The following is a 14,807-nucleotide window of genomic DNA, read 5'->3' on the forward strand; positions in this document are numbered from 1 at the left end:
GGGGGAAGTGGGAGGATTGGAGGAAATTTTGAGTCCTGGCTGTGTGTACTGGAGTTGTTACTTACAGTGTCCCAATAAATCCTTTGATTTTTTTATGAGCGACTATTACAGTATTCTGAGAAATGGGGTCCTAGACATCTCAAACTGGGCAACCAAAATTAGTGTATAACTTTGACTTTAATCTCTCTTTACCTCAGTTCTCCATTTATAAAATGGAAATAATAAGGTATTTCACTGGGGTATTATGAAAACAAATTGTTTGTGAATCACTCAGATACCATAGTGATGAGAAAAGCCTGTGAGGAAATGAATAATTCTGTCTTCAGAGCAGAGTTTGAATAATGTGCAGTAAATAAAGGATAGGATCATGCATTGAACTATGAGGATTGTGGTGGGGTGTTCACCCCACACCAGTAGTTAAGGGATTAAGGTGGCAAAAGAGGCCAATTAGCCATAGGCTGTGCCTGCTGGGGATCTAAGGAGCAATGATGATAATTGAGAATGAAGTACACAGGGCAGGAACAGGCAGGGCTTTTATAAAGCCTAGGAGTTGAGGCTAGGGAAAGGCTTGTAGTGAGGAAGTCTGCAGTCACATTCTGGGAGAATAGGCACCTGTAACAGGAGTATAGGAAGTAGTCCAGGGAAAGAGTAGTAAAGTCTGAGAGCACATAGACCTGAACAGCTGGTTTGAGGGTCACTGAACTGGAACCCAGATTAGAGGGCAGACCTGGGTTCCCCTCCAGCTCACTAGAGGAGTGGAGTTGTCAGTGTAATAGATACAGAGATTGCTTGAGATTTTTCTGGAGAGAAAATCGGATGGGACCCTAGAAATGGAGGATGATTATGACTTGGCCAAAGGGGCTAAGCCCTAAAGGTGAGGTGCTGCATCTTTGGATTAGCAAAAGAGGGGAGGGACTGCAGAGTGGCTGACTCAGGTAATAGTCTGTGCAACCGCAGGTCAGAGTGCAGACAGCAGCGAGTTAATCCCCCAGATGCACTAAAAGGAGGTGCTGCCAAGCAGTGATTAGCAGACCTGTTACAAGGATAAAACTCTGTTATTGAATAGTTACTCATTCAGTGAGCACGGTCCATTCTGTGCACTGAATAAAGCAGGAGTCCTGTGGGGAAAAAATAGTATGTGATCATGTAATTAAAGCCTGCATCATAATGCATATGCACAAGGGGACCAAATTAAGGTTGCACGTGCGTCTTTAATTCTGCTGCTTCCTCATTTTTGAGAGCTCAGCTTTGCAACCTTAATGTTTTTTTAATGAAGTGTTGTGTGTAAATTTCTCAGTTTTTTTTTAAAAGCCAACTGAAATACCAGACATCCCATTTATATTGCATCTTCTTGACACCCACATGGTTAATTAGCAGGGTCCACTGCATAGACCTTTGATGGTTGAGGTAACAGAGAAACTGATAGCAGTAGTAGTTGTTATCCTCTGTGGACCAGCACTAATGCAGGATGAAACACTATAGTGAGTTTCACAGGTATTTGTTGATGATAGAGGCACGGTGAGACTGTAGAACAGGGGTGGCCAAAACTTACTGACCCTCAGAGCTGCAGATGACAATCTTCAGAAGTTCAAGAGCTGAGGCATGCCTCCTGGAGCTCTGGGCTTCAGCTCTGCAGGGAGGGAGAAGGTCTCAGGGTTTTAGCCCTGCAGGAGGTGCCTGCCTGGGTTTAGGGCTTCAGCCCTGTTCCTGCTCTAGTGCCAAGCCCCAGCAGGCATGACCTGCGGGGCTGAAGCCCTGAGACCCCACCGCCCTTCCTGCTGGGCAGAAGCCAGCTATGATACATGGGGTCATGTCTTTCTCTCCCTCCCCCACCCCCATTTTTGCAGGATTTGCTGGCCCTGCTCTAGTCCCGCTGGCCTCCCTTCTGCGTGGCAACTGCTGGAGCTGGCAAGCTGGGAGCTGTGGCCATGGGGAGAGGCAGCAACAAACAGCTGGGGGCTGCAGGGAGGGGTCACTGACGGTAGGAGTGTGTACCTGGGGGGCACTACTTAAGCTGTTGAGGGGGCAAAGCTTTAAATTTTGATGGGGGTGAAGCTTTGGTGGGCAGAGAATGGGGGGGGGGCTCTGCAAGCTGTACTTTATTATTATTATTTTATTTTTAAACACACAATTAAAGAGCTGCAGTTTGTCCATCCCTTGCTCTAGAATCTTAGGTTCCATTCTAAACTCTGGAGGAGAGTGTTCTCTTCTTGTCACAGACCCTTCTGCCCCATCCCCTTCAACCTGACCTTGTTGTAGTCTGGTCCTAATCTCCATCCTTGGGCTTCCCATCAGAGTCCCAGTCTTCCCTTCCCAGCTCCTTGTCTGATCTTTCTCTCCATCCTCACAGTCAGTCACCCTCCACTGGCTCCTCTTCCCATCTCTTTACACCTCTGTTCCTTGTCCCAGTTTTTGCACAGCTAGTTCTAATTGTCATCCTGGTTCCTCATAAGATCTTTCTCCCCTCCCTGCAGCTTGTTCACTGTCACTCCTCTTCTTCTGTCCTCCCCGGTCTGGTCCCTCTGCATTAAATTCAGAAAGCTTTCTATTCCATGCTGCTGTGGCCAACCAGTGGGAAGACTGAGAGTACAGGGGGAGACAGTTTTCCTGCTTTTGGCTCCGGTGCTCCATGCCGTTTGAACTTTTTGGCACCTGTGTCCCTGGGCTGAAGCATGTTCATTGCAGATCATAATCTTCAGAAAGTTTAGTCAATGACACAGTTGGGTGAATAATGGTTTGTTTGTTTGTTTTTTGGCCCACTGGCAGTTGAAATTAATTTTTGGTTTGACCCCAAACTAATACTTTTTATAAGTTGAGTTGAAATAAAATGGATCATAGACTAACCATTGGCCTAAATCTGATAAGGGAGGTTCTCCTTCTCCCCTCCTTTCCACCCAGCATTTTAGGAATCTAGTCTTCCTTTGGTCTTGTCAAAATGCCCAGAATTAAAACAAAAAATTGAGTCAATACCAGCAATGAAACTTTTCTTCTGAATTCACCTGTTTTGATTTTGTTTGTTTGATTAAAGCTATTTGGCAAATCTGAAACTACATGAACTGTTTTAGGTCAACTCATACTGCTTTTTGGGGGAAAATAAACTATTTGCTGGGGGGGGGGGGAGAAATAACCAACCCATGTTGTGAAGCTCCAACAAGTCTCTTCACAGCATGTATTAATTTTGTTTGTTCAAAGACTTAAATTGACCAAATTTGGGTAGTTCCTCATGCGGATGGTAAAAGGCACATCCTGACACAGATGCTGCCCTTGCCAAATTTTAAGTGTTTGCACCAAGGCATTAGAGAGGGGTGGGAGTGGATACAGCTTCTCAAAGAAAAGCTCACAATCTTTTTAATATGGTAAACTGTTCAACTATTCTTGGACATAGCTGAATGGTTTTGTCTGAAACTTTCAAAGAAATTCAGCCTGAGCCAGACATCCAGAATGGAAAACTTCCACCCAAACAGTTAATTTGGTAAAGTTATAAGTGACTGAAAGCAGGTTCTTACCATGTGAACTGTCAGGCAGTTTTAATAGGCAGTGCTATCAGCTCTGTCTACACTAAGAGACAGTCGTAGTCCTGAAGAGCTCTTATAATCTAAATCAGTGGTTCTCAAACTGGGTCAGGACCCCTAAGTGGGTCCTGACCTCATTTTAACGGGGTTGCCAAGGGCTGGCATTAGCCTTGCTGGGCCCAGGGCCGAAGCCCAAGCCCCATTGCCTGGGGCCAAAGGCTTCAGCCCTGAGTGTGTGTGGCGGCTCAGGTTACAGGCCTCCCACCTGGGGCTGAAGCCCTTGGAATTCAGCTCCCCCCCCCCCTTTTCCCGCCCCCATCCTCGCCAAGAGCGGTGGGCCTCTGGCTTTGGCCCGGGTGGCAGGGCTCAAACAGGCTCAGGCTTCGGTCCCCCCTCCTGGGGTCGTGTAGCAATTTTTGTTGTCAGAAGGGGGTGATGGTGCAAAGAAGTTTGAGAACTCCTGATCTAAATAAACAAGACACACAATGGGAGGGGAAGCAGAGGCCTAGAGAGATAAAGTGATTACTTGCTCAAGGTCAATCACAAGATAAGTGGCAAAGATGGGAATAGAACCCCAGGTCTCCAGTAGCTTAGCTTGTTAAATCATGTCACCCTTTTCTAAAATCAAAACAAAAAAATCCCTGTATGTATGAATTTGGATCTGCATAGTGGCCAAAGGCTAAACTTTAGTATAGTGTATTTGTATTTTCTTTCCCAAGTAAAATGTTAGACAACTTTATTATAGGTTTCAGAGTAGCAGCCGTGTTAATCTGTATTCGCAAAAAGAAAAGGAGTACTTGTGGCACTTTAGCGACTAACAAATTTATTTGAGCATAAGCTTTCGTGAGCTACAGCTCACTTCATCGGATGCAACTTTATTATAGTTATTAACCTTTCAGTCTTTCACAAATTGTGACCATGTTTATTGTTAGAAATCTGGTATCACATGGATGCATCACTTGTGATGTAACTTTAATGATGCATGCGTTTTTGAATTACATTTGTAACTAGTATACCTTTACCTTTTGGTCAAGTGCTGGCCTTTCTCTGTGTCAAAATGGGAAAAGAAAACAGTATTTTGTAAACTTTTGTCCTGATACTGGTAATATCATTGAGCAAAATGTTAAAATTAATACAATGCATATGTTCCTGTATTTTTCAAAAACACAAATTTGAAAAATCACCCTTAAAACTGATTGTCAGTACTCTGTCTTCACGGGAAGAGTATTGGTGAGCATTGTATATATATCTTCCTAGTAGAGGGGTGGGCAAACTATGGTCCGGGGGCTGCATCTGGCCCGTCAGACGTTTTAATCTGGGGCTTGCCCCATTTGTGTGCTGTGGGTCCACGCAGATCCCAAAACCAGGAGCATGTCCCCCCTCTAGTTCCTATGCATAGGGGCAGAGAGGGGGCTCTACACATTTCCCCAACCCCAAGCACAGCCCCCGGAGCTCCCATGGGCTGGCAATTGTGGCCAATGGGAGATGCAGGGGTGGTGCCTGCAGAAGGGGCAGTGCACAGAGCTGCCTCGCCATGCCTCCACATTGGAGCCAGAAGGGGACATGCTGCTGCTTCTGGGAGCAGCCCTTATTTGCCCTCCGAACCCCTCAGTCCCACCCTCCTGCACCTCAGAGCCCGCACCCCCAGCTGGAGTCCTCATCCCCTCCACCCCCACCACAACCCCAGCCTGGAGCCACCTCCCACACCCCAATTTCGTGAGCATTCTTGGCCCGCCATACAATTTCCATACCCAGATGTGGCCCTTGGGCCAAAAAGTTTGCCCACCCCTGTCCTAGAAGACTGTGGGCGGTTTGACAGAACAAAATAAAGCCAGAGTTGTGAATTGGCAATTAAATATTAATGAAAGGTAATATCTGAATTATACAGGCACATGATTCAGAATCACACAACGGTGTACACAATTTTACTGTAACAGTTCCATAAAGGCTTAGCCTTTATGCTATCCAAACATGATATCATACCAAACGAAGAAAAACAGTATTTTATCATTTGGGCTTGGCAGAATTCAATTTTTATTTTTTCTTGATGGAGAATATCTATCTTTTGAGAAGATAACTGACTTCCTAGACAAAGGAAATACCAGTAGAGCTAATCTACCTGGATTTCAGTAAAGCATTTGATACAGTTCTACATGGGGAAATTATTGAATTGGAGAAAATGATGATTAATATGAGAATTGAAAGTGGGTAAAGAACTGGTTGGGAGCTACAATGGGTCATGCTGAAAGGTGAACTGTCAGGCTGGAAGGAGGTTACTAGTACAGTTCCTCAAGGATCAGTCTTGGGACCAATCTGATCAGTGTCTTTAATGGCCTTCCCACAAAAAGTGGAAGTGTGCTAATAAAATGTGCAGATGACTATGTTGGGAGAAATTGCCAATACAGAACAGGACCAGAATATCATACAAGAAGATTGGACAGCCTTGAAAACTGGAGTAATAGAAAGGGGATGAAATTTAACAGTGCAAGGTAATGCACAAAGGGACAAACAAAAAATTTTTGCTATAAGCTGGGGAGGTATCAGTTGGAAGTGACAGGAGGAGAAAGACCTGGGTGTATTGGTCAATAGCAGGATGACTCTGAGCTGCCAGTATGATGTATCTGTGAAAAAGGCTATTGCAATCCATGGGTGCATCGGGTGAGCTATTCACTATCTCTATTAGGAAAGTGTTATTACCATTATACAAGGCACTGGTGAGATCTCATTTGGAATAGTGTGTGCAATTCTGGTTTCCCATGTTTAAGATTGATTGATTCAGACAGGAACAGGTGCAGAGAAGGGCTACGAGGGTAAGAGGAATGGAGAAATTACCTTATAAGAGGAGACTTAAGGAGCTTGGCTTGCCTAACATATCAAAATGAAGGATGAGGGAAGATGTGATTGAACTCTAAATACAACAGAGGGATAAACACCATTGAGAGAGAAGAGTTAATGTTGGCACAAAAACAAATGGATATAAACTGGCCATCAATACATTTAGACTTGAAATTAGACAAATTTTTCTAACCATCAGAGCACTCAAGTTCTGAAACAGCCTTCCAAAGGGAGTAGAGGGTGCAAAACACATAACTTGTTATAAGACTGAACTCGATAAGTTTATAGAGGGGATGGTATGATGAGATGCCCTATACTGGCATATGGCCCACCTATTTGCCCACATGCTCAAGGTCTAAATGATTGCCATATTTGAGGTTGGGAAGGAATATTCCCAAGGTCTCTGCCAATATGATTCATTTTTTTTTTTCCTTCCTCAGCAGTGTGGGGCACTGGTCACTTGCTGGCTTGAAACTAGAGGAAATGGTGGATTGTCATGAAATCAAGATTTGTGGACTTCAATAACTCAGCCAGAGGTTATGGGCCTATTACAGGTGTGGGTGGTTCTGTGGTTTGCATTGTGCAGGAGGACAGACTAATGATAATTATGGTCCCTTCTGGCCTTAACATATGAGATGTTTATTTCTAAGCATTATTTCTATTTATTTTAAATGTTCAGTTATTGTCAGCTCCCCCCCAATTATTTACTGTCATTAAATGATGAGACTCCACTAGTTAAAGGGGAGGGATAGCTCAGTGGTTTGAGCATTGGCCTGCTAAACCCAGGGTTGTGAGTTCAATCCTTGAGGGGGCCATTTAGGGATCTGGGGCAAAAATTGGGGATTGGTTGAGCAGGGGTTGGACTAGATGACCTCCTGAGGTCTAACCCCCACTGTAGTTGCAGCTAAGTGATGCCTCTCAAGATGGTTAGATTTACTACCGTAATGGGAAAAATTACTTCTGTCACTGTACTGTCTATGCTACAGCAGCACAGCTGGAGTGCTGCAGGAGTGCTTGTAGTGTAGACATACCCTTAGGCTATGTCTATTACTTAACTGAAGCACGTTAGTGTAGCCATTCACTGCAGCTGCAGAAGGGGGTCTCTCCCATCCCTGTAGTTAATCCATCTCCCTAAGAGGCAGTAACTAGGCCAGTGATTCTCAAACTTTTGTACTGGTGACCCCTTTCACATAGCAAGCCTCTGTCTGACCGCCCCCCCTTTAAATTTTAAATACTTTTTTTACATATTTAACACCACTATAAATGCTGAATGCAAAGCAGGGTTTGGGGTGGAGGCTGACAGCTCATGACCCCCCCCCACGTAATGACCTTGTGACTCCCTGAGGGGTCCTGACCCCTAGTTTGAGAACCCCTTAGCTAGGCTGACAGAAAAATTCTTTGTGAGCCAGTGTAACACTGACAGACTGCAGTTGTAGGGGGGAGGTAATTGATTAGTGTGTGAGCCTCTACTGCATGAGCTAAATGCCACGCAGCCCTTACCTAAAGCTGCAGCAGACTCAATCTCAAGTGGCCTCAGTGCTACTAGAGGGGACAGAACATCACACCTGGGAGATGTGGTGGGTTACATTATAATGTGAGAGGTTAGCTTACCTACATTGCTTCACATGCCCGAGTGCTGCTACTGATTAGTTTCAGAGTAGCAGCCCTCTTAGTCTGTATTCGCAAAAAGAAAAGGAGGACTTGTGGCACCTTAGAGACTAACAAATAAATGCTCAAATAAACTTGTTAGTCTCTAAGGTGCCACAAGTCCTCCTCATTCTTTTTACTGATTAGTAAAAAGAAACGGAGTACTTGTGGTACCTTAGAGATTAACAAATTTATCTGAGCATAAGCTTTTGTAAGCTACAGCTCACTTCATCGTGTAGCCTTGGCCTTAGTCTCTCTACTGTAGGGGCCTTGAGGAGAAATCACATTAGACTGTCAGGTTTCAGAGTAGCAGCCATGTTAGTCTGTATTCGCAAAAAGAAAAGGAGTACTTGTGGCACCTTAGTGACTAACAAATTTATTAGAGCATAAGCTTTCGTGAGCTACAGCTCACTTCATCGGATGCATTCGATGAAGTGAGCTGTAGCTCACGAAAGCTTATGCTCTAATAAATTTGTTAGTCTCTAAGGTGCCACAAGTACTCCTTTTCTTTTTATTAGACTGTCAGGCGCTCAGGCACCATACTCAGGCCACAAATTCAGCTGGAACGGGCCTGAGAGGAGCTTCAGTAAATATTTTCAAACCTGCGGGGGCCCTGGCAGCCTGCCCGGTAGGACTGAAGCTTGGACTCCTGGATGTGGGAGGTAGGAGGGGGCTCTGGCAAATCTCTAAGCATTGAAACCCTGATTATACTCGGGGGGGCGGGGGGAGGGCAGCGCATCCAATTAAAAAAAAATGTCGATCTGAATTGATCCCTCTACACAGTGTAGACAACATCCTTGGATCAAAAGCGAACCTCCTGCTATGTAATCTCCAAAGGGAAAACACCCTGCCCCCTACTCCACGCCTACCGCTAAATCGCCTGCAACCAAGCCGGGGCAGCAGATCAGGCACAGGAGCCGCTGCGGTAGGTGTCATTCTGCTTTGGATCCCCCGCCGCGTTACCCTGTTCCCTGGCCGCCGCCGCCCGCCGCCGCCGCCTGGAGGAGGGGCCGGGTGAGGGTCGGGCGCGTGGGAGCCTCGCCTCGCGCGGCTGAGGCCGAGCGTCCTGACATCAGCGTCCGGCCACGTTGGCAGCGGAGGGGGCGGGGCCCGCGGCAGCCAGTCGCCGGCCCTGAGCAGCCGGACGCGGGGCGCCGAGCGCGATGTCTTCGCCTGAGCAGGAGCGAGCCGAGACCCGGGCCGGACACCCCCCTGCCGGTACTGCCCCCACCCCACCGCGGCTGCGGCGAGCAGAGGGAGGCTTGGCAGGGGGCGGGGGGTTGTGCGGGGCCGGCGCGCGCCAGCCTTGGGGCCAGGCTCCTGCTGCCCGGGCCAGGGCCGCATCCTCCCGCTCGCCCCGGGCCCGGGCATTAGGTTGTTTTGGCCCAGCCCCGCCAGCAGCCCGGGCCGAGCGGAGCGTGCAGCGACTCGCTGCCTTGCAACCGAACGCTGCGCCTGGCGGCGGAGGTGGGACTCGGTGAGGCCGGCGGCCACGTAGGCGCCGCTTGCAGCTCGCTGTAAATCTGAAGGCGGCGTTTGTTCAGGCGCCAGGCAGCTGGAGGCTCTTTTTGGCCTTTCTAGGGGAGCAAACGTGCAAACTTAGTGCGCTGTAGCTCACGAAGGCTTATGCTCAAATAAATGTGTTGGTGTCTAAGGTGCCGCAAGGTCTCCTGTTCTTTTTGCGGATACAGACTGACACGGCTGCTGCTCTGAAACCTGTCAGCATGTTGGTTACTGTTCGCACAGTGATTTGAAAAAGCAGAACCCCGTGCGAGTGCTGAGCAGCGGCCTCAGGGCTGGCTCCCCTGCTTCCTAGCCGATATATGGCCAAGTGCCGCCGCCGCCTTTTTTTTTTTTTTTTTAAATTCTTATCAGACTTAAACACTTTTTGTTCAAGACAGTCTGAATCGACTCCTCTTGCTCAATGCCATTACCGAGCAGACGTGCCCCACCCCCGTTCGGATCTTCAGTTCTAGCTGGTGCTCTCATTACACTTCTTTTTGAGCTGTAGCTCACAAAGGCTTATGCTCTAATAAATTTGTTAGTCTCTAAGGTGCCACAAGTACTCCTTTTCTTTTTGCGAATACAGACTAACACGGCTGCTACTCTGAAACCTGTTCTTTTTCTCTGTGTCTCTTTCTCTCTTTTCCTTGAGCAGTCTGCGCTAGGAAAAAACCCTACATTTCTGAGGCCAACGTGTCTCACTTTCTTCCGTTTTCCCGGATAAGTTTTGTATGGGCAACTAATGCCTGCCTTGGTGCATGTTGTTTGGCTTTCCAGTTTAGCTGCTGAGCATGGATCAGCTTCATCTCTGTTTTTTCCTGTTGAGGACCCAAGAAACAGGCTTCCAGTGTTGCCCTCATCATGTGCCCCTTTCATGGGGAAGGGACAAAACGAGGAGCTAGAAACACAGGGCCTAATTCTTCACTACCTTGTTTTGCCATTTGTACCAGTGCAACTTGAGTGTAAAACACTGCACTATTGTGATTTAATAGTGCTTTTACCCAGGTGTACATGACAATACAGGTTTTAAGGCAGCAGAGAATCAGACCCAGTGTTTCTAGCCATAATAAATTGTGGAGATGGGGCGGGGGGGGGGACAGGGCTGTGATGATGCACCTAAGAAAAGGGCTGCTTTATTGCTAGGTCAGAAGACTCTTCTATTGGTGTTGGCACAACAATGCCTGTTTGAGGATAAACGGGTCAGAAATTAAAATACTTTTTAGGAGCATCATTAACCCCTACACTACATGTCTGTGGGGTTCCTACACAATCATGCAATGTGGCTACATCTGAGCACCATCGCATCCCCCCGCAGAGCCCCACTCTGCATAGGTTTCAGAGTAGCAGCCATGTTAGTCTGTATTCGCAAAAAGAAAAGGAGTACTTGTGGCACCTTAGAGACTAACAAATTTATTAGAGCATAAGCTTTCGTGAGCTACATACAGTGTGTATGATAAACCCATTGTTTCATGTTCTCTCTGTGTGTGTATATAAATGTCTCCTCTGTTTTTTCCACCAAATGCATCCGATGAAGTGAGCTGTAGCTCACGAAAGCTTATGCTCTAATAAATTTGTTAGTCTCTAAGGTGCCACAAGTACTCCTTTTCCACTCTGCATAGTGGGCTTTTATTGTCACCCACAATAAGCAATTCTTCCTGCTCTCCTCACCCAGCTATCTCTCAAAGGGGTGCTTTGGATCCTAGGTGAGTAGCAATCTTTAAAATGGCTTCCTCCTCTGTCTTTTTTCAGAGGGAGAGGGTTTTGTTTTTTTTTGTTTTGTTTTGTTTGTTTTAAGATGGTACTAAAGTTTCAGCTGTGTTCCTTTTATTCACTGGGTTGGTTTAATAATTCTGTCTTCTAGCCAGTAGGAATAAAATTACAATTTTAGAGTCTTACAGCACCATTATTGCTATGGTTTAAGATTTTGTCACAGGAATTTTTTCATCAGAGTCATGGACTGGTTATGGGCAATAAACATTCATGGAATCCCATGATCTGGCCATAGAGACATCGGAGGGGCGGAGAGGGAGGGCAGGACTGACTGTCAAAGCCCTGCTGCTGCGGGGAGCTGAAGCTGAAGAAGTCACAAAGGTCCATTAAAGTCACGGAGTCCATGATCTCAGCGACAAAATTGAATCCTTAATTATTGTATAAAGACATTTATGTCTCAAAGGTAAATGGCAATGAATTTAAGCAAATTTGGGTTCTATTTTGCAGCTTTATGATGTACATGGAGTCTGAAAAGTGAATGTTCATGTGTCATTTTTTTTTTTTTTTTGCAAAATACAAACAAAACATCAGAAATTCAAATTTATACATTGTATGGAAGATGCTGACTAGAGAATTAGTAAAACGAAAACATCAAGGAGCCAAGAGAGTAAAAAGTTGAACCGTGGAAGAAATTTTTCGTCAGACTGTTTGACGGTTTGGTTTTGCTAACACTTGTGTCCAAGGTATTAATAAAAAAAAAAAAAGTGGGGTGAAGGATAGGTTTTTCCAAAATTAGTTTTAAAAAAATCTATATTTAGGCATGTAAATAAGGGACCTGTTTTTCAGAAGTGTTAATTGAGCACCCAGCTACTCCCACTGGAAACCAGCAACGTATATGATACAATGACAAATTCAATACAATACATGTTTCAGCTGACTGGCTGGCATTAAATGTTTTTACTGTAATACCTGTGGAAGGTGTGAGTGACAGCACAGAGACTTGTCTTTTAACCTCTCTCTATCCCTAGAACAGCTACAACACAAACATTGGGAGTGTTAGCTTCCCCTGATCTTGCTGACATGGTGCGTTAACTTTTTTTGGTTTGTTTTTTGAGGCACCTACTCTAGAGGTGAAGAGACTGTTTAATCATTGTGCCTATTCAGATTGTTGCAAATCTCAACAGAGATGCCAAAATGTAATTGCTATATGGACATCTGTCTACTGGGCCTTGGAATTAGACGACTGGTTCATTCTGTCTGAGCCCCTGAACAGTTGTCTGCTTATAGACTTAGAAGTGACTCAAACTGAGGATGGTTTTGAACCATTGACTGAGGTGAGAGGCTGCGAGCTGTATTTCCATCTCTTCTAACACTGGAGAAAATCCACGGTAATTCCATTGACTCGAGTGGACATCCATTAGATTGTCAGTGGTGTACCTGATATCAGGACCTAATTCTCTAAATGCTGAGCTATCTAGTTTCATGATTAAAAAAAATATTTAAGTGGTAATTTACAAACTAACATTAATAAAATGGAGATTTGTGGTTTTAACAAGAGACTGTCAGAGACCAGGACATGGGTGGTCATGTCTAATGGTTAGAGCAGCAGTTGGGAGCCAGGAACAGGACTCCAGAGTCAGTCATGTTACCTGGAATGGGACAAAGGTGAGGCCAGGAGACATCTCAGCCGTGGATAAATGCTTTGAGCAGCGACTGAACTACTGTAGCAGTGCTTAAGAGCCGTTCTGCTGACTCTTCCCACTAATCAGGCAGCCTACTACAGGCCAGCTGCACTGGTTAGATTTATCCAGGAACTGGGTTTGCGGCAGGCCCTGATTCCTGACAGAGACCATATATAAATAAATGGGATAGCATTTTTAAATTACATGGCTAGTTACTAGCACTACCAGGTTGTCAATAGAGGAGTCTTATTTTATTACACCATGCTTAAGAGAACTCATTGTTTTACTGCACTTAATGATGTTAAGGGGCCCACTGGGGTTTACTCTAAAAATAATTAAGACTTGACTGTGAGCCAGATTCTGCCCATAATTATACACATGCACAATTCCATTAATTGGGAGTTGGGTGCCCATAACCAAAGGCAAGATTTTGACCTTAGATAATAATTAGGAGAGGCTTCACAAGTTCAGCATATTCACATGTATCACTGTTGGACCTGGCCTCACCAGGTCCTCATAGTTGCTCAATTTCCCCTCTTTGTGGGCTTTTCACAAACACAGCAATAGGGCCAGGAGAAGCATTTGAAAAGAGCAGGGTTAATGAAATGGTAAAACCACAAATTGGAGCTGGGGACATTGGGAACAGTGCCTGACATTACTCTGAAGTCTTTCATTTAAAAAAAAAAAAAAAACCTGTTTAGATTTCAAGTTGAGGTCTCTATATATCTATTGGTAAGTTTAGTGCATCTATATTATATTTGAAGCTGTCCCTTTGGTTAGTACATCTAACACTCGCTGTAAAGAATGTAATTATATTTACTCAGTTCTTTTAACAACAGGGTGAGTGAAGAATTGTGGGTGTATGGACAGTGTATTTTTGAAACTCTGCACTAAAACTTTTTTTTTTTTAAATTCCAACTGCCTGCTAGAATACTGACAGGAAAAGGTATATTTAGTCACAATAAAGGAGTATCTAGTAACATTTTCATAAGTTTCCAAACCTTTCATTTTTCTCTCAATATTAACTTAATAAATGCTGACCCAAAAACATACAAAGTAAGAGTATATTTAATGAACTTTTAATAGGATACATTTCTTTTCCTCGTGTTGGTACAATTTAACATTGGGCGGGAATCATTACCATATAGTTTGTGTAAAATTAATTTTAAATACATTGCATAAATATTCAAGGTTACTTGCAAGGAAAACTGTCAAATGCTAAGACTTTGGGGCCTACATTAGAGTTCCTGGGCACCTAGTGACTTCATTCAGACTTGTGGATGCCCGGTGAATACAAGATTAGCCCCAGACTTGACATATCAACAATCTAAATGTACTAAGCTGTGAATAGTAATGGAGCTGAGATGACTGGGGAGCTTCTGGTAGATATCAAGAAGAAGAATCAAATATGTTAGCATGATATCTCTGACTTCAACAAACAGCCTACAGCTACAAAACAAGCCCATCCACTGAGTAATGGTGAACAAAACTAGAATCTGTACTGGTTCCATGCCTCCAACTAGCATCCCTACTTTAGAGCAGTGCCTAAACAATCCAACAGGATATTTGGAACAATCTTGCTTGTCAAGGAACATACAATAGTGCTTGCCCTGTATGAGTTTGTCATGACATTTCTTTGCACTCACTAGTAAAATCTTTATTTCTGATATAAACAGTGTTCACTATTGTAGGATTTTATGTTTTAAAGATAATCCAAGAATTCTTAATATAAATTTTTGAGAAATAGTAAACTGCTAGATTTTTTTAAAAATATGTTGCCAAGTATGATTGCTTTAGTTTTGCCTTGTAACTGTCGCTTAAATTGTTCTCCGTTGTTAAATTAGGGTACATTTTAAAGGTTTTGATTGTTTTAATATTTTAAGGAAAAAAAATCTAGTTAAAAATCAACCAAATAAAT

General features: G+C 44.4%; 1 protein-coding gene and 1 long non-coding RNA gene across 2 annotated transcripts in view; both read left to right on the forward strand.

Annotated features, from left to right (window-relative positions):
- The first annotated feature begins 9,055 nt into the window (after positions 1-9,055).
- LOC119851064 (death associated protein) overlaps positions 9,056-14,807 on the forward strand; it is a 101,185-nt gene continuing 95,433 nt past the window's right edge. Inside the window, exon 1 of the mRNA XM_038390280.2 lies at positions 9,056-9,212. Within this exon, the coding sequence (XP_038246208.1) occupies positions 9,158-9,212 (55 nt within the window). The 5' untranslated portion in view covers positions 9,056-9,157. The remainder of the gene's footprint in view (positions 9,213-14,807) is intronic.
- Positions 9,261-14,505, forward strand: LOC122458822. The gene is made up of 2 exons (XR_006279100.1): positions 9,261-10,829; positions 11,117-14,505. It is a non-coding gene; the product is annotated as an uncharacterized LOC122458822 (long non-coding RNA).

This window comes from Dermochelys coriacea, chromosome 2 (assembly GCF_009764565.3).
Source record: "Dermochelys coriacea isolate rDerCor1 chromosome 2, rDerCor1.pri.v4, whole genome shotgun sequence".
Lineage (NCBI taxonomy): Eukaryota > Metazoa > Chordata > Testudines > Dermochelyidae > Dermochelys > Dermochelys coriacea.